The sequence below is a fragment of the Bos grunniens genome, chromosome 11 (genome assembly GCF_055505025.1).
Source record: "Bos grunniens cultivar Pamir isolate PY7600 chromosome 11, Bosgru_T2T1.0, whole genome shotgun sequence".
NCBI classification, from domain to species: domain Eukaryota; kingdom Metazoa; phylum Chordata; class Mammalia; order Artiodactyla; family Bovidae; genus Bos; species Bos grunniens.
The window spans coordinates 107085388-107108114 of record NC_141175.1 but is presented as its reverse complement, the minus strand read 5'-3'; the positions used below and the strand labels follow the sequence as shown (position 1 = coordinate 107108114).

Sequence of the window (22727 nt, the reverse complement as noted above, 5' to 3'; positions counted from 1 at the left end):
ACGGTGGCTTCGTGTGACACCTGGAGCGGGGGACAGTGAGTGCTAATCACAGCAGCTGCAGCTGGGAGGCCATGAGTTCAGTTTAGGAATGTCCCCTGGAGGTGATGGGGAGCAGGGCCTGTAGCCTGGTCATTCGGAGGCAGGGGTGATGCCATGAGAAGAGACAGCCCCAGGGAGCAGGGCTCCAAGTGCACGCCATTATGTCCATCTCTGTGTTTCTCAGAGTTGACCGAAAAATGATTGTGCATGTGTTCTGTGTGCTCAGTCATACCCAAGTCTTTGTGATCCCTTGGACGATAGCCCACTAGGCTCCTCTGTCCATGGGATTTCCTGGCAAGAATAACTGCAGTGGGTTGCCATCTCCTTCTCCAGGGGATCTTCCCAATCCAGGGATGGAACCTGGGTCTCCTGCATTGCAGGCAGGTTCTTTACCACTGAGCCACCAGGGAAGCTATAAAATGACCGAGGGGCAACCAAACACAGGCGTCAACTTATCTCCACTAAGTTTAGACAGCAAACAGAGACGTTCAGAAGGATCTGCCTCATTTTTATTAATATTTTTTTTTTCTTTTTGGCCTCAGCACATGGCATGAGGAACTTCCCTGACCAGGGGTCAAACCTGTGCCCCTGCAGCAGAAACCCAGAGTCACAACCAGTGCACCACCAGGGAAGTATCAGCAGGGCCTGCCTCATGTTTAAGAGAGAAGGCCCCAGATTTGGAAACACAGAGGCCTCTCTGGGGGATGCTGTTGTTCCCAGCATCCAGACCCTAGAGGGGACCTGGGAAGCAGGCGTGGTTCGCCAGCGCCTCTGCAAGCCCGCAGTGGCGTGAGGGGCCAGTCTGGGCACAGAGACCACAGAGTCGCTGCTTCATCCAGCTTCCCAGCCACCCGGCATTGCTGAGACTGAGGCTCTTTCAGCTACAAAATCTCTCAGAAAACCGACTCAGCCTTCCCTCGCCTTGGCTCTACATGAATCATCTGAGACCACAGTGTGACACAGTATAGACCTAGCTAAGACCTCATAGTCAGCTTCTCCTGGAGCACAAGAGAGGCCAAGAAAGAAGCAGCCACAAAATGCCCTATTCAATATTGCTTCATGGAAAGGCCTTCCTCATTTGCAGAAGCAAATATTTCATTCGTGTGGCCATTGCAGAAATGACCATGAAACCCCAGATCTAATTAAATTAGGGTTTCATGATTTTCTTTTAAAGGGCTTGGGCTTTCTGTTTCTGTTCTGAATTTTATGGATTTACAACCATAATCACCACCACCACCTCCAAGCAGAGTAAGGCTCTGATCAAAAAAGCTTCCTTTTGTTTGGCTGAGATGGGATGTCAGAGGCCCACGAGCAAACTGATAGGGGCCTTCTCATGGGTGTGAGAAAGCAGAGCCAGCGTGCAAGTGTGAGTGTGTGTGTGTGTGTGTGGGGGGTCCTTCACAGGCCCACCTGCCCTAGCAGCCCAGCAAGGCATTCCATGATGGAGCCCATGCAGGTCCCCGGTCCCGAAAAGTTCTTGTTAAACACGGTGAGAATGCCCCTCTCCTTGGAGCCACAGGAAATTATTTTTATAAAATCTGCAAAGGGGATTCCCTGGTGGTCCAGTGGTTAAGAATCCACCTGCCAATGCAGGAACACAGGTTAGACCCTGGTTGGAGAACTAAGATCCCACATACTGTGGGGTAGCTAAGCTCATGGGCCACGACAAGAAGCCACACACTGCAAGGACGATCCCATGAGCACAACCACTGAGCCTGAGCTCTCCAGCCCGTGCTCCACAAGAGGAGAAGCCACCGCAGTGAGTAGCCCGAGAGCTGCGACGAAGAGTTGTCCCCACTCATAAATAAAGCCAACCTTTCTTGAAAAAAGACAGAGCAGTGAATCATCCAAGTACCCCATGCATTGTGAAGTCAACCTGTGTCTCTGTAGGATTTACAGTCCTCCATCATATACATGGAGGATTGTTTTCCGAAGCCCAGTGGACACCAAAACCTGCAGATGCTCAAGTCCCTTACCCTTGGCTCTCTTTACCTGCAGGTTCTGCTTCCACCCACACAGAAGGCCAACTGCGTTTCCTAGAAGTGATTATAGGCCTTGCGGGCACGTGTGGGCTCACTGGAGATGAGCACACACCGCCTACCCCCACAAGAGGCTTCTGGTCCCAGTGTCTGTGCGTGTCGCCCTCTGCCCGCACCCACCTGTAAGCAGCCCCACCCCAGTGGCCGTGCGTCCCCAGGTCTTTGCTGGCTGCCCCAAGATGGAGAGCAACTGACTCACAGTTCATCCAGGCAATCCTCGGGCTGCTTCAGCCGTTGGCCGTGGAGAAGATAGTCATACATCTCGTGGTTCTGGACTCCGGGGTAGGGGGTCATTCCTCGTGTGGCTATCTCCCACATGGTCACACCAAATGCCCACTGAGGACAAAGCAACAACGTGAGGGCTCAAGTCTTTCCAGAAAGGCTGAATGGACTTCTTCATTGGCAAAGGTCATCTCCTCAGAGCCCTGGCGACGGCGCACAGAGCTGACGATGATGTTAGGGACACGCCACTCTCCCAACGCGGCAGTGACACGGGGTTGGAACCCCACAGCTCCCCATTTCTACTAGAGTTGTTTGGGAAACGAGACAAAGGCAGGCTAGCCTTCTGTCACTTCACTGCTCTGTTTAGTGTTCTGTTTCTACTGTTGCTGGCAAGTGTTTTCTTCTCCTGTGTGTGGGCTCAGTCCTGTCCAACTCTTTGTGACCCCATGGACTGTAGCCCACGAGGCTCCTCTGCCCATGGAATTCTCCAGGCAAGGATACTGGAGTGGGTTGCCTTTTCCTGCTCCAGGGGATCTTCCCAGCCCCAGGATCAAACCCACATTTCCTGCATTGGAAGGCGGGTTCTTTACCACTGAGCCACCTGGGAAGCCCTGTTTTCCTTTCCCAAATCTCTGGTTAAGGGTATCTGTCGTTACACAGCACCTTTTATACAGCATCTTGGTTCAAACAGCCACTGGATGAATTCATTTAATTTAATGTGAATCTGAAACATCTTAGTTGTGGGTGATAAGTCACTATATTATAGCAGAGGAAAGTGGGGATAAATGAAGGGCCTTTGCATGTCAGGCTACTTCACCAGAATCTAGTGTCCCACCTAGAATTAAAGCATCAAGCAATAAATAAAAGAGAAGGGTGAACCTGCCCCAATCCTCAGTTCATCAAAGAATAAGTTGTCCTGTGGCACCAGCTGAGGTCATTTCTTTCAACTTGCCTTCATCTTGGGAATGCGAGGCCCCACATCAAAGCTCTGAACATACCACATCACTTTTACTGGTGTAGACTCGGTCTGCGAGACTCTCTATGGCGATCCATTTCACAGGCATCTTCGCAATGCGGCCCTGGCGGTAGTAATCACCACTGTAGATCTTCTTAGAGAGGCCAAAGTCCGCCACGCAGACAGTCATGTCATCTCGCAACCTACAGAGAGAGACAGAGTGAGTTCACATCCTCAGCAACATCAGAGGCAAAGCCTTAAATCTCAGGTCTGCGCCCGATGCAGCTGAAAACATTCAGGATAAGTACAAAAAGTGGGCTTCCCCAGTGGATCAGCAGTAAAGTATCTGCCTGCAATGCAGGAGACACAGGTTCAATCAGGAAGACTCCTTGGAGGAGGAAATGGCAACCCCCTCCAGTACTCTTGCCTGGGAAATCTCATAGACAGAGAAGCCTGGTGGGCTACAGTCCATGGGGTCACAAAGAGTCAGACATGACTGAGCGACTGAACATCAATGGCTACTGAAGCCGATTGAAGAGAGGGGGAAGCTGATGTTCAAAGTTCTTGTATAAGCCCTTATCTCTTCGCTGCAGAAGGAAAGTTTTGGTGTAGCCAGGACAAAACTGCTTCACAGGATAGCACCGTGAAAACTCAGGGACAGAACTGTGATACTTTTCATGACTGTCTTCATGATTACTGTTCAGTCACCAAGTGGTGCCTGACTTTCTGTGACTCCATGGACTGTAGCCTGCTACGCTCCTCTGTCCAAGGGATTTCTCAGGCATGGTGAGTTGACTTATATGCAATTCTGGATCCAAAAAACCTGATGACAGTCGGGGAGGGTCCCAAAGTCACAGCTAGGACTCTGAGCTGCATGAGAGTGTGAAAATAAAAAAGTAGTCATAATACACACGATACACACTACTATATATAAAACAGATAACTAATAAGGACCTACTGCATAGCATAGGGAACTCTACTCAATACTCTGAAATGATCTATATGGGAAAATAATGTAAAAAGAGTGTGTATATAAGTACATGTACAACTGATTCACTTTGCTGTATACCTGAAACTAAAACAACATTGTAACTCAACCAGACTCCAATAAAAATTAAAAAAAAAAGTCACAGGGGAAAGTTTTGGAAATCAACCAGACTCTTGGAGGCAGAGATAGGGAAAACCCCCAAGCAGAAAACTCAGTCGTATCTCAGGGTGGTAGAAATTCTGTCTCCAGAGCCAGCCACGCCGTCCCTCTCCCAAATCTAGCCCTCCTCTATATTTTAACAGCAACATGCCACCCACCAGTCCTACAAATATCTACCACCATGAGGTCCCAACCACCTCCAGGATGAGCCAGGACTCTTACATGCAGTTTCGAGCAGCTAAATCTCGGTGAAGAAAGTTCCTATTGCTGAGATACTCCATTCCCTGGGCAATGTCCACCATGAACTTCAACAGTGTCTGCAGGGGGATATGCTAGGGGGTGGAAGACATGAGGAGAGAGACTATTATTATTATTTGGTTGTGCTGTGCAGCTTGAAGCTAGTTACTCAGTTGTGTCTGACTCTTTGAGACCCCATGGACTATAGCCCACCTAGCTTCTCCATTCATGGGATTTTCCAGGCAAGAATACTGGAGTGGGTTTCCATTTCCTTCTCCAGAGGATCTTCCTGACCCAGGAATTGAACCCAGGTCTTCTGCGTTGCATGCAGCTTCTTTACCACCTGAGTCACCAGGGAAGCCCTGTGCAGCTTATAGGACCTTAATTCCCTTAACAGGGATTGAACCCACAGATTTCCCTGGTGGCTCAGATGGTAAAGAATCCACCTGCAATGTAGGAGACCCAGGTTCAGTTCCTGGGTTGGGACGATCCCCTGGAGAAGGGAATGGCTACCCACTCCAGTATTCTTGCCTGGGAGATTACTGGACAGAGGAGCCTTGTGGGCTACAGTCCATGGAGTCAGAAAGAGTCAGACATGACTGAGTGACTAACAGAGATTGAACACAGGCCATGGCAGTGAAAGTGCCAAGTCCTAACTGCTGGAATTCCTGAGAGATTTTTCTTTTAAAAGGAAACCAAGTTATTCCCTTTGAGGGGGAAAATGATGGCTTTATTTCTTACAAGTGTGGCCATGAAACAAGGAAATTTCCATATCACTAACGTTGGTGGCTCAGTGGTACAGAATTTGCCTGCTAATGCAGGAGATGCAGGATACGAGGGTTTGATCCCTGGGTCAGGAAGATCCCTTGGAGGAGGGCACAGCAACCCACTCCAGTATTCTTGCCTGGAGAATCCCATGCACAGAGAAGCCTGGCGGGCTGCAGCCAATGGGGTCACAAAAAGTCAGACATGACTTAAGAGACTGAGCGTGCATGCAACCTCACAAGTGAGGTTTTTAAAAGGGATGAAAACATGCAAACAAAACCAACAAACCTAAAACTTCTTGCAAATATCATATTTTATTGTTTCTTTAGAAGTATTGACAGTGAGTAATAGTCTTTTCACAAGTCATAAGGTCAAATGGGATCCTTGTGTCCTGAGCGGCAGTGGGACCAACAGCGGAAAGGAGGGGAGGTCTGGTTTCAGTGGGGGAGGGGGTGGGGGGAAGGTCTAGGGTTTGGATGGCAAAAAGTCCTCCAAAAAGTAGCTGTTTCCAATTATGCACCCACATCTGCTATGTTTCACTTTAAAATGTTTTGAAAGATACTTTTCTTCTTCTGGACAGAAAGTAGGATAGTCTTTACTCCTTATCATGGGACCAAAGAACCACAAGTCAGGATGTAGGAATTTTCATTTTTGTTTCTCTAGGGGGCCTTTCTTTAGGTTTGAACAGTGTAGTGTGTATTTTTTTCCCCTAGGTTGTAAAAATCAAACCAGACTGTGTGTTAGAAAATCTACTGTGTTGGGATTGATTATGAGGGTAATGATTCAGGAAGACTTCTGTGTAGTAATGCAAGGTTTTAGTGCAATCGGGGCCCTAAACAGAAGGGTTCACGAGTTCCTAGAACTCATAAATGAGTCCATCCTTGATACATTCTCCCCCGAGGGGTTGGACTGTCATGGCTTACTCTCTATGGCACTTGAGTCTTCTAAAGTGGTACTGATGAAGACACTGAAGTTTTTAAAAAACTTATTCATTTTGGCTGTGCCAGGTCTTAGTTGCGGCACTTGGATCTTCAGTTGTGGCATGTAGGATCTAGTTCCCTGACTAGGGATCGAACCTAGGCCCCCTGCACTGGGAGTGTGAAGTCTTAGCCACAGGACCACCAGGAAAATCCCAAGACACTGAATTTTTAATGATTTATATTTCCCAACTAAGACACACGTCAATCATAGACTGTATAACAAAATGCTTTAATTATCCTTTACCCTTAAAGAAAATGTAAGCAAATCAGGCATGAATCCTTAAGTCTCTATTCTGTATATTTGGGGCATTTGGTTTTCTATATTCTAATTTCTAGGAAAGGATTTGGGTGCTAAGAAATATCAAATCTGCTGACATTTGTGAAAGGATAATGAATATCAGGTGCTATCGCTTTGTGTCATTTTTTTCCCAAGCACAACTACATTATTCCTGCAGACTGTGACCAAAGGTCATGTAAAAGATTACTGTGAGGCAAAACTAGTAAATGAGTTCAATAAGGTGGCAGGATACTAGGTTGACATACAAAACTCAATTGCATTTCTATGCCCTAAACAATGAAGTGTCCAAAAATGAAATTAAGAAAACATCTACAAAAGAATTAACAACAAACTACTTAGGAATAAATTCAACAAAAGAAGTGCAAAACTTATATTCTGACAACTATAAAGCAAAAGAGTTAAATTAATTCTAAATTAATAGAGAAGTGTCCAGTGTCCATGGATCAGAAGACCAGGAGTGCTACTCAAGCAAAGAACAGTGTGGCACCTGGCCCTGCTGCAAGGCACACTCACGTGACTGAGACCCTAGGAGGAACAGAGGTGTCCATCCCCAAGGACCTGACTGATAAGGCAGCAGAGAGTTGAATAAAAGCTTGATTTTCTAGTTTGCCTATGAAGCATTTTGTGCCTTCCAGTTTTACCTGTGGCTATAAGGTAGCAAAATATAAAAATATACCCCTTTAAAATGTTTATAAAAACCTGGGGGTTTTCATCATTGGAAATATACTTGTATTTTTGCAAATAGAAATGATTCATTAGCAAGTAAAATGCTGTGTACTTGTTTCCTTGTTAACTTTTTAAAACTTTTTTATTTTTTGTTTCTTTATTTATTTTGTTCAAAAAAACATAAGATGACAGCAGTATTTCGGCAGACATAGACAAACTGATTCTAGAATTTACCAAACTAGAATAGTGAAAACAATTCTGAAAAAGTAGGATAAATTTGGAGGAATCACATTACCCGATTTTACGACAACAAAGCTACAGTAATATTGATGATGTGGTAAGGGCAAAGGATGGCCCACAGCTTGATGGAACAGAGCAGAGAACTCAGAAACAGACCCACACGTGTACACACAGTTGACTTTTGACAAAGGTGCAAAAGCAATAAACGGATGAAGGATAACCTTTTCACAAATGATGCTGGTCATCTATAAGCAAAATAAAACAGACTAAATTTCACCCCATTAATGAAAAATGGCTCACAGATTTAAACATAACATGTAAACAAATTTTTAGAAGAAAACATAGAAGAAAATCTATTATACCTAGGGTTAGGCAAAGAGTCCTTAAACATAACAGCAAAAGTATGATCCATTAAAGTAAAAAAACTGATGGGACTTCCCTGGTGGTACAATGGATGAGAATCTGCATGCCAATAGAGCTGACAAGGGTTTGATCCCTGATCTTGGAAGATTCAAGGGAGCGACTAAAGCCACTGAGCAACTAAAGCCTGTGTGCGACAAGTACTAAAGCCCGGGTATTCCCGGGTCCACGGGACACAGCTAAAGCCCATGTGCCACGAGTACTGAGGCCCGTGTACTCCAGGGCCCACGGGACACAGCTAAAGCCCGTGTGCCACGAGTACTGAGGCCCGTGTACTCCAGGGCCCACGGGACAGAGCTAAAGCCCATGTGCCACGAGTACTGAGGCCTGTGTACTCCAGGGCCCATAGGACACAGCTAAAGCCCGTGTGCCACGAGTACTGAGGCCCGTGTACTCCAGGGCCCAAGGGACACAGCTAAAGCCCGTGTGCCACAAGTACTGAGGTCAGTATACTCCAGGGCCCAAGGGACACAGCTAAAGCCCATGTGCCACGAGTACTGAGGCCCGTGTACTCCAGGGCCCACGGGACACAGCTAAAGCCTGTGTGCCACGAGTACTGAGGCCCGTGTACTCCAGGGCCCACGGGACACAGCTAAAGCCCGTGTGCCACGAGTACTGAGGCCCGTGTACTCCAGGGCCCACGGGACAGAGCTAAAGCCCGTGTGCCACGAGTACTGAGGCCCGTGTACTCCAGGGCCCACGGGACACAGCTAAAGCCCGTGTGCCACGAGTACTGAGGCCCGTGTACTCCAGGGCCCACGAGACACAGCTAAAGCCTGTGTACCACGAGTACTGAGGCCTGCGAGTTCCAGGGCCCACGAGACACACGACTGAGCCCACATGCTACAACCACCAAAGCTGCCACCCCCTGGAGCCTGTGCTCTGCAGCAAGAGAAACCAGCACAGTAAGCTCCTGGACCACGAGGAGGAGGGGCCCCGACCCACCGAAACTGGAGAAAGCCCAAGCACAGCAACGAAGACCCAGTGCAACCAAAAATAAATACATAAATTGTGAAAACCAAAATAGGCATGAGCATGGGACCAGCACAGGAGCCAGATGAAGGCAGGAACTCTTTCTCTTTTAGGTTCTTTCCACCATCCCTTGAAAGAACAGAACAAAACCAAGAAAAAGAAAATAAAAAACCTCCTGGTGTTTCCATAACACTTGCATACAATACCAACAGGGGCAGCAAGGTACAGGAGAGAAGGCTCCAGAAAATGTTCTCCGTAAACTGGTCTCAGGTTTTAGGTTGTTTTTTTTTAACGATTTACTTTGTTTTTAAAAATACTCGTATTTTATTTATTTATTTGGCTGCGCCGTGTCTTAGTTGCAGCAGTCGGAGTCTTCGATGTTTTGTAGCGGCACATGGCATCTTTAGTTGAAACAGGTGGGCTCTAGTTCCCTGAGCAGGGATGGAACGCAGGCCGCCTGCCCTGAGAGTGCAGAGTCTTAACCACTGGGCCACCAGGGAGTCCCTATTTGCTTTAGTTTTGACTTCGCTGCACAGGCTTTTCTTTAGTTCCAGTGAGCGGGGACTACTCTTCGTTCTGATGTGGGGGCTTCTCCTTGTAGTGGCTTCTCTTGTTGGGACCCGGGCTCTCGGTGCATGGGCTTCAGTAGTTGGGGCTCCCAGGCTACAGGGTACAGGCTCAGTAGATGTGGAGCACTGACTTAGTTGCTCCGTGGCGTATGGGATCTTCCTGGACCAGGGATGGGACACGTGTCCTCTGCACTGCCAGGTGGATTCTCAACCACTAGACCACCAGAGAAGCCCAGCTTTGTGGTTTTTCCAGCTGTCTCCATAAGCTTTCGATAAGTGGCCTTCCTCCAGGCTCACCTGTCTCATGGGATGAGGACCTTCCCCTGTGGCGCTGCCAGGCACCACATTGCTACTGCTCTCTCATCAGGACCCCTTCCACCACCTGGGGCTGGGGAGCGAGGTGCTGCAGTCTAAGGGCCTGTTTCTGGTTGGTTTCTCTGTGCTGTGAGGCTTCATGGCAAGGCTTGTGGGGTCTCAGGGGTGGCCCTCTCTCATGGGCACCATGGAAGGTAGGCAGGCGGACCCACCAATTCCTAACATGCTTTCTGATTCTGAGGACAGAGGGGCTCAGGACAAATAGAAGGATGGATGCAACCAATTTCCCCTCCGACTCTCTGAAAAAAACTCTGTGCAACTGGGAACTGAGACAGCTCCGACATCTGGTGATTTCATAGTAAACAATCCAAAAAAGTAGACTTTGAAGGAAAGAGCCGCTCTGATAGCAAGAGGGGCCCACTCAGCTCCACCCCCAGCTGGTTTCTCCCCCACATAAGATGAGAATAATGAAACCTGTGGGCAGGTCTGCTGTGATGATGGACATCTTACATCAACCCCCAGGGCCAGTGAGCATTGGACAAAGGCCAGCGTCCCCTGCTTCCCTTTCTAGGTTAGATGCTGAGGTTGTCCTGGCCTTGTCATGGGAGCCCTGAGCACTGTTCAGGCAACGGGGTGATGAATTACCTTTGGTCCTGTCTCCAGTCGGGAATAGAGGAGGTAGGTGTGCAGATCCCCGTATTTCATGAAGGGTAAAATCACCATGGGCCTGGGGATGCCCTGAGGGCTCATTTCTATACATACACCTGGAATTAAAACCAGAGAGTAAGTTACAAAGAGCCCTTGTTAGCAGTGACCAGAAAATGCGCTGCAGGAGCGCTGGGTAATTGAAACCAGGCACTCTCAAATTCACAGTTAAAAAAATGAAACAAAACATTCACAACTCACACACTCTGTGTTTTAGAATACGGAACACACACTGGGGTCCACTTGTTGGTATTTTTTTTTCTTTCAGACTAGTGCCAATCTCTGCATGAAAGTTCTCAAAAAAGTAATCAATACCAAGTACAGCCATGGAGAAGGATATGGCAACCCACTCCGGTATTCTTGCCTGAGGAATCCCACGGACAGAGGAACCCGGTGAGCTACAGTCCGTGGGGTCGCGAAAGAGTCAGACACGACTTAGTGACTAAACAACAAAAAACAAGTAGCTCGTGGAGTTTTTGTTATACTGAGTCAAACTGAGGGGGAGGTGACCACAGTAGAATTCGAGAGCAAACTAGTTTCAGATGATGGTTAAATAATTAATCATATTAAGTCCCCTGCAACCAAATACTTAAAACTATTGGAAGAATTAATTCTGAGGGCCCATAGGTGAAATCCGTGTCTCTAAATGTTAACAGTTATACAGAGGAAAAGCTCCACATCATTTGTCACAGATGCTACAATCAGAGTGTCTGAGATCAGGCTCGCAAAGCTCTTGAAGATGGTAGTCAACGACTAAGCACCACTGTCCTCAGACTCTGCTGAAGTCAGTAGCTACAAATGAGCCACAGTAGTTTCTTTGACACAACACTGTCTCCAAACATTAGTTTTCCCATCTCTCTGGCAGTGTCCATCACAATAAACATTGAAAATTCCAAGAATATAGCATTTATCAAGTCAAAGGACAGCAAAACAAGAAGTCAGCAGAACATTCAACTATTTTTAGGTTGCTCTCCCCTTTTGGAAGAGCATCACACACCAACCACTTGAGACCAGCTCTCCATTGAGTATTAGTAAATGGTGTCACAAAACCAAATTCTCACTGTTAAATCACTGACTCAAATCCCATGAAACTGCCAACATAGATCCTAAGAAATTAATATGTTAAAAAATTTTTAATATCTTTTCAAGTACTGATTTCTTAGGTTCTGCTGTGCTTAGTTGCTCTGTCATATCTGACTCTTTGTGACCCCATGGACTGTAGCCAGCCAGGCTCCTCTGTCCATGGGATTCTCCAAGCTAGAATACTGGAGTGGGTTGCCATGCCCTCCTCCAGAGGATCTTCCCAACCCAGGATTGAATCCAGGTCTCTCTCACTGCAGGTGAATTCCTTGCTGTCTGAGCCACCAGGAAAGCCACATTTCTTGGGCTCTATATTGACAATTTCACGGGACTTGATTCAATTGATTTAAAAACGGTTTCTCAGGACTTTCCTGGTGGTCCAGTGGTTAGTACTCCTAGCTTACACTGCAGGGAGCAGACTAAATCCCTGAGAGGAATTAAGACCCGTATGTCACTTGGTGGAGCCAAAAAAAGTTTTAAAAATTGTTTCTCAAAGATGATCTATGGAATTTGTCTAATTTTCAGCTTTGCCCTACTAGCCTTTGATTCACGTGCAACCTGAAATCAAGACAAATTATAGCATAACCAGCTTTCATGTCTTGTAAGTGGGGTGGTAGTGGTGGTTTAAGGGCTACATCATGTCTGACTCTTTTTCGACCTCATGGACTGTAGCCCGCCAGGCTCCTCTGTCCATGGAATTCTTCAGGCAAGAATACTGGAGTGGGAGCATAGTGGAGGAGCCATTTCCTTCTCCAGGGGATCTTTGCCACCCAGGGAATGAACCCAGATCTCCTGAATTGCAGGCAGATTCTTTACCGACTGAGCCATCAGGGAAGCCCTGTAAGGGCGGGGGGTGGGGTTGGGGGTAAGTGAGGCTATTTTAATCCATAGCAACTTAGAATTCTGTGGACACTAAACACTCCTGAGTTCACTGGTATCCAGGAAATTTAGGCCTATTTTTACAACCAGCTTCAGAAAAATGCAACCATAAAAAGTCTTTTGGGAGAAAAACTCAACTCTTTTTTTTTTCTTTTGCAGGATATTAGTTCCCCAACCAGGGATTGAACCCAGGCCTCCTGCAGAGGAAGGGCTGAGTCCTAACCACGTGACTGCCAGGGAATTCGCAAAAACCCAATGTTATGAAGTACTTTGGGATTATACAAGGCATAATGTTTATCTGCCCCAGAGATTTTTGCTTGGGCCCAGAGTGTATCAGCCGAGGCCCTCCGGTCACCCAATGCTGCATTTCTGTGAGTACCTAGGAGCCGAATGACGTTCGGATGGTTGAAGTCTTTCATGCATGCAGCCTCACTGAGAAATTCCTCAATCTCTCGCTGCGAAAAGTTGTCCACTAAAAGAAAAGATGGAAAAAGTTAGCCATGAGTTATTACTCAGAGAAGGGGAAAGAGGAATAGCAATTTTATTCTTTAAAAGTAAAATCAGGAAAAGGCAAAATGATAGAGACAGTAAGAGTGGTTGCCAGGGACTGGTTGGGGGGAGGGATGAATCGGTTGCCTATAGGGGTTTTCAGGAGATGAAACTTCTGTGTGACCCTGGAATGGTGGACACAGGACATAATGCATTTGTCAAAACCTACAGAACATACAACACAAGTTGGACCCTAATGTAACCTGTTGTTGCCGTTTACTTGCTAAGTTGTGTCCAACTCTTCGTGACCCTGTTGGACTGTAGCCCACCAGGCTCCTCTGTCCTTGGGATTTCCCAGGCAATACTAGAGTGGGCTGCCATGCCCTTCTCCTGGGGATCTTCTTGACCCAGGGATCAAACCCATGTCTCCTGCATTGGCAGGTGGATTCTTTACTGCTGGAGCCACCAGGAAAGTCCCCTTCTATAAATCTAAAACCATTCTAAAAATTAAGAGATCAAACCAGTCAATCCTCAAGGAAATTAGTCCTGAATATTCATTGGAAGGACTGATGCTGAAGCTGAAACGCCAATACTTTGGCCATCTGATGCGAAGAACTGATTCATTGGACAAGACCCTGATGCTGGGAAAGATTGAAGGTAGGAGGAGAAGGGGACAACAGAGGATGAGATATTGGGGTGGCATCACCAACTCAATGAACATTGAGTACGAGCAAGCTCCGGGAGTTGGTGATGGACAGGGAAGCTTGGGGTGCTGCAGTCCATGGAGTCACAAAGAGTCGGACATGACTGAGCGACTGAACTGAACTGATTATTAATAGCAAAAAACAACAAAAAAAACCCAACACCTAAAATTGAATCCAACTGGTCTGTTGCAATGATTTTTGCCTCAAAAAAAGAACAAACTGCTTCTCTCTCTCAGCACATTTCTTGCAAGTCTGGTTGCACAATTCTGCCTTGTGAACTAGATGCACTTTCATACCAAGTTTCTGGAATCATGCCAACTCAAAAGAGACATTTAAAATTCTATAATTAGGCTGAGTGAAATAAGCCAGTCACACGAGGACAAATACTGTATGATTCCACTTTTGTGAGGTATTTCAGTTCAGTTCAGTTAAGTCGCTCAGTCGTGTCCGACTCTTTGTGACCCCATGAATCGCAGCACGCCAGGCCTCCCTGTCCATCACCAACTCCTGGAGTTCACTCAGACTCAAGTCCATCGAGTCAGTGATGCCATCCAGCCATCTCATCCTCTGTTGTCTGCTTCTCCTCCTGCCCCCAATCCCTCCCAGCATCAGAGTCTTTTCCAATGAGGTATTTAGAGAAGTCCAATTCGCAGAAAGTTGAATGGTGAGTGCCAGGTGCAAGACGGGGTGGGGACAATGGGGGTTGTTCTTTAATGGGTATGGAGTTCAGTTTTGTGAGGTGAAAAAGTTATGGAGGTGGATGGCCCCTTTTCCTCCTGCCCTCAATCTTTCCCAGCATTAGGGTCTTTTCAAATGAGTCAGCTCTTTGCATCAGGTGGCCAAAGTATTGGAGTTTCAGCTTCAACATCAGTCCTTCCAATGAACACCCAGGACTGATCTCCTTTAGGATGGACTGGTTGGATCTCCTTGCAGTCCAAGGGACTCTCAAGAGTCTTCTTCAACACCACAATTCAAAAGCATCAATTCTTCGAGGCTCAGCCTTCTTTATAGTCCAACTCTCACATCCATACATGACCACTGGGAAAAACCATAGCCTTGACTAGATGGACCTTTACTGACAAAGTAATGTCTCTGCTTTTTAATATGCTATCTAGGTTGGTCATAACTTTCCTTCCAAGGAGTAAGCGTCTTTTAATTTCATGGCTGCAGTCATCATCTGCAGTGATTTTGGAGCCCCCAAAAATAAAGTCAGCCACTGTTTCCACTGTTTCCCCATCTATTTGACATGAAGTGATGGGACCAGATGCCATGATCTTCGTTTTCTGAATGTTGAGCTTTAAGCCAACTTTTCCACTCTCCTCTTTCACTTTCATCAAGAGGCTCCTTAGTTCTTCTTCACTTTCTGCCATAAGGGTGGTGTCATCTGCATATCTGAGGTTATTGATATTTCTCCTGGCAATCTTGATTCCAGCTTGTGCTCCGTCCAGCCCAGTGTGTCTCATGATGTACTCTGCATGTAAGTTAAATAAGTAGGGTGACAATATACAGCCTTGACGTACTCCTTTTCCTATTTGCAATCAGCCTTAAGATGATGTATTTTGTGTTATTTTTAGTCGCTTCGTTGTGTCCGACTCTTTGCAACCCCATGGACTGTAGCCCGCCAAGCTCCACTGTCCATGGGGTTTCTCAGGCAAGAGTACTGGAGCAGTTTGTCATTGCCTTCTCCAGGGGATCTTCCTGACCCGGGGGTTGAACCCATGTCTCCTGCATTGGCAGGAGGATTCTTTACCACTGAGCTGCTACAATTAAAATCAACTATAGGGAATTCCCAGGTGGTCCAGTGGTTAGGATTCTGCGCTTACACTGCTAAGGGCCCTGGTTAAATCTCTGGTTGCGGAACTAAGATTCTGCAAATCTTGCAAGGTGCACCCCCACCAAAAAAATAGGAAAAAAATCAAACATAAAGCCGGCACACTTTAGGGAATGCACATTAACATTAACAGGAGTGGAGTGTTGGCTGGAGTCACATATAAGAGCATGTAGTACAAGGTCTGTGCCTCCTATGGGCTTAATATATATTAATCCTTCTATCAAAGCAAACTCAGGAAACGTCTGCCCACTTTGCCCCAAACAACCTAGTGTGATGGCGGGCAAAACCCTCCCCCGTGGTGCAACCCCTCCAGGCCAGTGTAGAAGAGTGTGTGACTTGGGAGTCCAGAGACTGACTGGGCTTTCAATCTTTGATCATTAGCATGGATGCGATTCCTATACCAATTACCCTAATTTTCTATTTTCTTCCGTTCTTTTCTTAAAATGTACTTTTATTTATTTATTTATTTTGTGGCCCCGCTGCATGGCACGTGGGACCTTAGTCCCCTGACCAGAGACCCCTCTGGGATTCAGTCTGTGCCCCCTGCCGTGGAAGCGCAGAGTCTTAATCACTGGATCACCAGGGAAGTCCTGTGCATGTTCAGTGGCTCAGTCGTGTTTGACTCTTGGCGACCCCGTGGACTGTAGCCTGCCAGGCTCCTCTGTCCATGGAAATTTCCAGGCAAGAATACTGGAGTGGTCGCCATTTCCTTCTCCAGGGGATCTTCCCAACTCAGGAATCAAGCCTGTGTCTCTCGGGACACCAGCACAGATTCTAGAGTGTTCTAATTGGCATCTGTCACTATTTTTGTCAACACTGTATTAATAGTTCCTCCTCCTCCACACTGGAACCAAAGTGAACATTCCAGAATGTCATCTGCTCTTGTTCCTCATTGCTGAAGACTCTTAACAGTCAGTGCTTTACCACTCATGGGTTGGAAACAGACTCTGTGATGACTTTTCAGGCCCTTCCTGACCCAGATGCAGACACTCTCCTCAGCTCACTTGGAGACTGTAGTCCGTGATCACGGCTCTCCTTTGACCAAAGAACACTTCTCTCTCTGAGAATCCTGCCTTCCAGGCAGCCCACAGCTTCCTGCAGACCCACACAAACACCCTCATGTGAGGAAGTGAATCCACCAAGCTAAGCCAGAATGACCCCTGGGGTCAGATGCTGCTACCAGATCCAGCCTGCCTTGGAAATTCAGGCCTTACTTTGGAATCATTATCTCTACTAGGTGACAGAGGCAGGGAGGTAGAGACTAAACAACCAACGCTATTGCCTCGTGTGTTGGGGCTCAGGGTGGGTCATCCCAAAATACGCCACAGTGGCATACTGATTATTCTGAATTACAGTTACTTAGGAAACAGCTAATGCAAGAGGGACGCTCTGACCCTCCTTTTTGTCTTCCTGAAAGCAGGAAATAAATCTCTCAGTGAAAGATGAAGGACATCCTTATCACCAGAGATAGGGAATTCAGGCTGAAGAAGCCTGTATAAACAAACCTTGAGAGGTCTTTAAATTGACTACTCCAAGCCCAGACTCTGTTTGGATTCTTCACTTAATTGGACATCTCACTCAAGTTTCTTTGTCCTGTCATTCCCTCACAATTGTGTTGTTTCTCTAAAACATTTACACAGTGCCTCCTTTGGCCACTTTGTAAGTCCCATTTCTATGAGATCTTCCTGGGCATTAATTAAAATTTATGTTTTTTCTCCTTTTAATCTGTCCTGTGTCAAGTTTATTATTAGGCCAGCCATGAGAACTTAAGATGGGTGGAGAGGCAAATTTCCCCCTCCCTGGCAAGTGTAAAGAATATGCAAAAATCTATCTGTATAACTGAATCATTTTGCTGTAGCCCTGAAACTGTGTAAGCCAACTGTGTGCATGCCTGCTCAGTGACTCAGTCGTGTCCGACTCTTTGTGGCCGCATGGACTGTAGCCCACCAGGCTTCTCTGTCCATGGGGATCCTCCAGGCAAGAGTACTGGAGTGGGTTGCCATTCCCTTCCCCAGGGGATCTTCCCATCCCAGGGATCAAACTCTTTGTCTCCTGCATTTCAGGCAGTTTCTTAACCACTAGCACCACCTGGGAAGCCCATAAATCATCAAGACTTCAATAATAAATACATAAATAAACAAAACACTAAACAAGAAAAGAATATACGACGCAGGTATGAACAGTTCATCATAGTAGCTCTCCCTCTGTGACTTGATAGGGATCATGACACATGAACTCCATCATCCATCACTGGCCTGATGAAGCACCAGATGCTGAAATAGCTGCCCGCCCCTAGAACAATCAGGGTTAACTCACACTTCATGGTTTTCACAGCCACCTTCTGAGAGGTCCCATCTTCCTGATTAAGATTTCCTTCCATGACAGACCCAAACTCTCCTGTGAAATAAAACAACATCTATATTGACCTTGTGCAAAATCTTTCCTGCCCACAAAAGTGGGACAGCACCAGAGCTGTTATTTTCATGTGACCCCAGAGTGACCTCCACACAGCAGCTGGTCAGAGCCAGCCCAGGCCCCCTATACTGGTCAACTCCGGGCATAGGCCGTGCACTAGCCTCCTGCTTCTCACAGGCTTGTTTGGCTCAGACTTAGCTCAGTTCATCACTTTATTAAGCATCAAAACCGATCCAGGAAACTTATAAGACAACCTGGAAATTGTTACTGACATGCATCGAGTACAAACTCTTAATACTTCTACCATTCATCCTAAGATGATTTTGACACGAAATGTGTATCTTCACTTTTGTTCATATGTAACTTGGCAGGTGCAAAGAATAGTAAGCTTAAGAACTAGAGGAAAACATTGAAGGTGTATGGTAAGCCAACCAATGAACTGCTGCTTTTTAATGAAGGAGGGAACTGATATGTTTAAGAGGCTCTTTTCTTTTTTAAATTTTGTTATTTATTTATTTACTTTTGGCTGTGTCGGGCCTTGGGGATTTCTCCAGTTGTGGTGCATGGCTTTCTCATTGTGGTGCTTTTCTTGTTGCAGAGCTTGGGCCTCAGTAGTAGTGGGACACAGGACTAGCTGCCCGCGGCACGTGGGGTCTTCCCTGACCAGGGACTGAACCCATGGCCCTGCACTGGTAGGCAGATTCTTTAACACTAGGCAACCGGGGAAGTCTGAGGCTCTTTTCATAGGTCACATCTGAGTTTCAGAAATCACTGTTGACTTTTTCATTTTAAAAGTTATAAAACAGAACTATGGATATTTGTATTAAAAGTTAAAGTCACAAGAATGGTATTCTATTTAATATATATATTTTAAAAAATGACTGTGAGCTGCTTACCTTTTTACTCATATTTTGGAAAAAAAAAACTGCTTACCTTCCCCCAGAATTTTTCCAAGAATAAGAAGGCTCCTGTCAATCATGACATCCTCTAGTTTATTCTGCAGCTCCTCACTGACTCCCAAGCTCTGTACTATAAAAGGAGTGACAGAACATATATGACCTGTCAGGATGCTTCCTTTCGTGTGAACATAATTAAAATCATAAAGTTCCATAAAAAAGTTTAACATTTTTCTCATTTTATATGCATAGCTCTTCCTGCCAAATGTCAATAATGAAATATCGTACTTAATCCTGCTGTGATTAAAGTGAGTAAAATCAATCCATCAGGGCAAAATTAATCCTGAACGATTATAAAAATCAGAACCATTCCCATTGGGCAGCTGGCAATCATATTCATGCAGGGGAGCTTTGCCCTTCACTTAAAGGAGTGAAGAAGACAAGTCAATATTCTTTCTAGTATTTACTATTATACCCCTAACTATGGGATACGAAACCGTCATCAGGACATCTCCTCTGCCCTCCCCGCTGGGGAAGCTGGCACAGAATCCACGGGAGACACGTCGAGAACAAGGCACAGTCTGTTTTGCGTATGGTGCGTAGAACCTCGCTCTAATGACATAAGAGGCGCAAAGTGGAATACTTGGTGGGCAGACTGAAGACTAAGATTTCCTGTAAGGTGTAGATATGCTGCACAATCAATGTTATCAACAAGAAGTATTAACCAGGAAAGGGAGACCAATTTGGTAACTACTGGCAAATGATTCAGTTTGTGCCATACTTCGGGAATGAGCAAGACTTTGAAAGAAAAAGAAACAATGTGGATCATTAGAAATAACACATTAGCTCTCAGCGGAAAAATTTTACCCAAATCGTCCCCCCATCAGAGAAAGAAATTGGTCCAAACAGAGGATTTTTTTTTTTTTTTAATGCAAGAATAGACACCTAAATCTCAAAACTTCTGGATAAGAGAAGGAATTAATAACATTCTATATCAAATGAGTTTTTGTTTCATCACAATCTGCATTCCATCATCCTTATATTTATTTACTGTTTTGTTTTTCAGCAAACATCCAGACACTTGAATTTGATAATATTCGAACACTTTCTACCCTGTTTCTGAAATTATTCAAGAACAGAGCTGTTTATTCCCATTCTTTGAGACTAAGAGTTGCTGCTCTGATTCAGCAAAGTTCAAACCATAATTGTCGCAAAGTATGTTAGGAAGTTGTTCTCTGACTTGGTTGCCAGGAAAAAACAGGAAATGAGCTCTGAGGTTATGACAGTTGCTTTGCTGTTAAGTCCCTCTGCCCGCATCTTCTCCTCTCACCCTGAGAGTTCCTTCTTCCTCCCACGTTTCAAACCCCAGGAGTCCTTAACTCCAGGGCCTTCACCTCAAGTACAGCTCCAGGTTTCCAGGGAATTGCCCGGCAGGGAAGCCCAGGGCCATGTTGGATTCCCTGCTTGTTGCTTTCCAAAGACATTAAAGATAGACATTCTTCAACTCCTTTGGCTTTTGTTAGAAATCCATCAATTAATTTGTAGTTTTTTGCTTGTTCTTAATCATTTCTTTTTGGTTACACAGCATGTGAGAAATTAGTCCCCTGACCAGGGACTGAACCCGCATCCTCTGCATTGGAAGCATGGAGTCTAAATCACTGGATACCAGGGAAGCCCCTCAATAGTCTTGGCCTTTGCCAAAAGAGAGAAATGAAGGTCAACTTACGGGTGAGCTCGATGGCTTGCCGGCAGAAGGACTGCTTTGCCATGTAGCTGATGACCAATTCTGAATCCTCCTCTGTGAAGGCGCTCCTGGGTGAATGATAACGGACATCTTGAGAGAGTCATTTCCTAGGCAGGTTGATAGGAAATCTAGGGGTCCCCAAGGAGAGAGGGGTCTGGAATTCTCAAGGAGGAAGAAAGGACAAACTTTTTTTCTTTCTCCACATTCCTTAGGATTATATAACAATAATGTATCCTGCCTAAGGACAGTCTTTGGATTCAACCTTCTGTTATCTTAAAATGTTAATTATGGGAGTAGACCTGGTCTTTACAAGGATGTATCTTGCCTGAGGACAGTGTTATCTTAAAATGTAAATTATGGGAGTAGGTCTGATGAGGTCTTTACAACCTCCAGACAGTCTTTGGATTATATAACCTCATTGTTAACACTAGCAAGGGGGTACTCTTTCTGCCCCCTTCTGATGCCTATGTCAGAAGCTTTCTCTATCTCCTTTATACTTTAATAAAACTTTATTACACAAAAGCTCTGAGCGATCAAGCCTCGTCTCTGGCCCCGGATTGAATTCTTCTCCTCCGGGGGCCAAGAATCCCAGTGTATTCACATGATTCAACAACAACCTTTCAATCTCAGACTAGAAACAGAGAGCTCCCCAGGCTGGGGCTGAGTCCACGAGATGCTACTAGGCTGCTGCCTGTTAAAAGAGCTCTTCTAGGCCAGAAACATTTCCCACCAGGCGAAATAAGCTTCTTCCTTAGATCCATTTTAGGACTCTGTCTAGGAACCATGGAGAGTTTAGAACAACTGATAAGCTCCCAAGGGCCAAAGCTGTAACAATTTGAGCAACACAATGAAGTTGTGTTGGATTATAACCCAAAGTATAAAAGGAATATTCATGAGTCCAAATTGATACATATATACATGTTTATGTATATACATGCATGTGTGTGTATAAATAAATAAAGAGGGGAAGAGAAACAAGTCTCCTGTGCAGAAGAATTCCAAATATTTCGTATACATACTCTGTATTTTAGGGCTTCCCTGGTGGTTCAGACGGTAAAGGATCTGCCTGAAATACAGGAGATCCAGGTTCCATACCTGGGTTGGGAAGATCCCTTGGAGAAGGAAATGGCAACTGACTCCAGTATTCTTGGCTGGGAAATCCCTTGGACAAAGGAGCCTGGTGGGCTACAGTCCATGGGGTTGCAAAGAGTCAGACATGACTGAGAACGACTAACACTTTCTGTATTTAAGAGATGGGGGGAGTGTTAACTCCTCACCCTGTAAATGTGAGCTGCAAACACTGACTTGCTTCCAAAGAGCCCAGTATAAAAAGGGAGAAAAAAATAACTATGGTAAAGAAACTAGGCAGATACCGCCTCAGCTAGGTGATCGGGATCAACATCAACAGTGAAATCACACTGACAGTCTGTATCCGGATGTAACAGGATGAAGATGGTACTCTGCCTCTGTGGGCTTCCTTTCAATAGTCCACCACCCCCGTCTAATCATGACCAGAACACCACACAAATTCTAATAGAGGGTATCCTACAAAATACCTGGCCAGTACTCCTGAAAACTATCAAGGTCATCAAAAACAAGGAAAGTCTGGGAAACTCATGGAGTCTAAGGAGACATGGAGCCTAAGGAGACAATGTAGTGTGGTGTCCCGGACAGAACCCCAGAATAGAGGAGGGATAGTAGGTAAAAACAAAGGAAATTCGAATAAAGTATGGACTTTAGTTAATGATAATGTATTGATACTGTCTGACTGATTGTAGCAAATATAACTAACATAAAATGCACTAACATAAAATGTTAATAACAGGGGATCCTGGATGTGATATATATGAAAAGTTTCTATACTGCCTTCTCAATGTTTTTGTAAATACAAAATTTCCCTAAAAAATAAAGCCTATTTTAAAAAATCCATTTAGTCACTGCTTTAGCCTGATTGGTATGAAAGTATTATGAATTAGTGAGTCTAAATTATAGACTTAACCTCACTTTTTCTTATGCATATAGATTATTTTAAAATAGAAAACATGTTAAAAATAATATATTTATATGCAAGGCAAACAATTTGGAAGGATTTATGCCAAAATAGCAACTGAGACCATGGA

The 22727-nt window shown here is 45.4% G+C and overlaps 1 protein-coding gene across 7 annotated transcripts in view; it reads right to left on the bottom strand.

Moving 5' to 3' along the window:
* Nucleotides 1-22727, bottom strand: part of MERTK (MER proto-oncogene, tyrosine kinase) — a 133697-nt gene that overhangs the window by 5703 nt on the left and 105267 nt on the right. For 5 of the 7 annotated variants that reach the window (XM_086328320.1, XM_086328326.1, XM_086328319.1 and 2 more), the window contains 8 exons: nucleotides 20590-20675; nucleotides 18901-18996; nucleotides 17869-17949; nucleotides 12908-13000; nucleotides 10510-10628; nucleotides 4625-4734; nucleotides 3299-3458; nucleotides 2278-2414 (listed from right to left, as the gene is read on the bottom strand). In XM_086328320.1, coding sequence (XP_086184446.1) covers nucleotides 2278-2414; nucleotides 3299-3458; nucleotides 4625-4734; nucleotides 10510-10628; nucleotides 12908-13000; nucleotides 17869-17949; nucleotides 18901-18996; nucleotides 20590-20675 — 882 coding nt within the window. Of the gene's footprint in view, nucleotides 1-2277; nucleotides 2415-3298; nucleotides 3459-4624; nucleotides 4735-7486; nucleotides 7834-10509; nucleotides 10629-12907; nucleotides 13001-17868; nucleotides 17950-18900; nucleotides 18997-20589; nucleotides 20676-22727 lie in introns of those variants that run through there. The other 2 variants (XM_086328323.1, XM_086328321.1) reach the window with 1 other exon arrangement.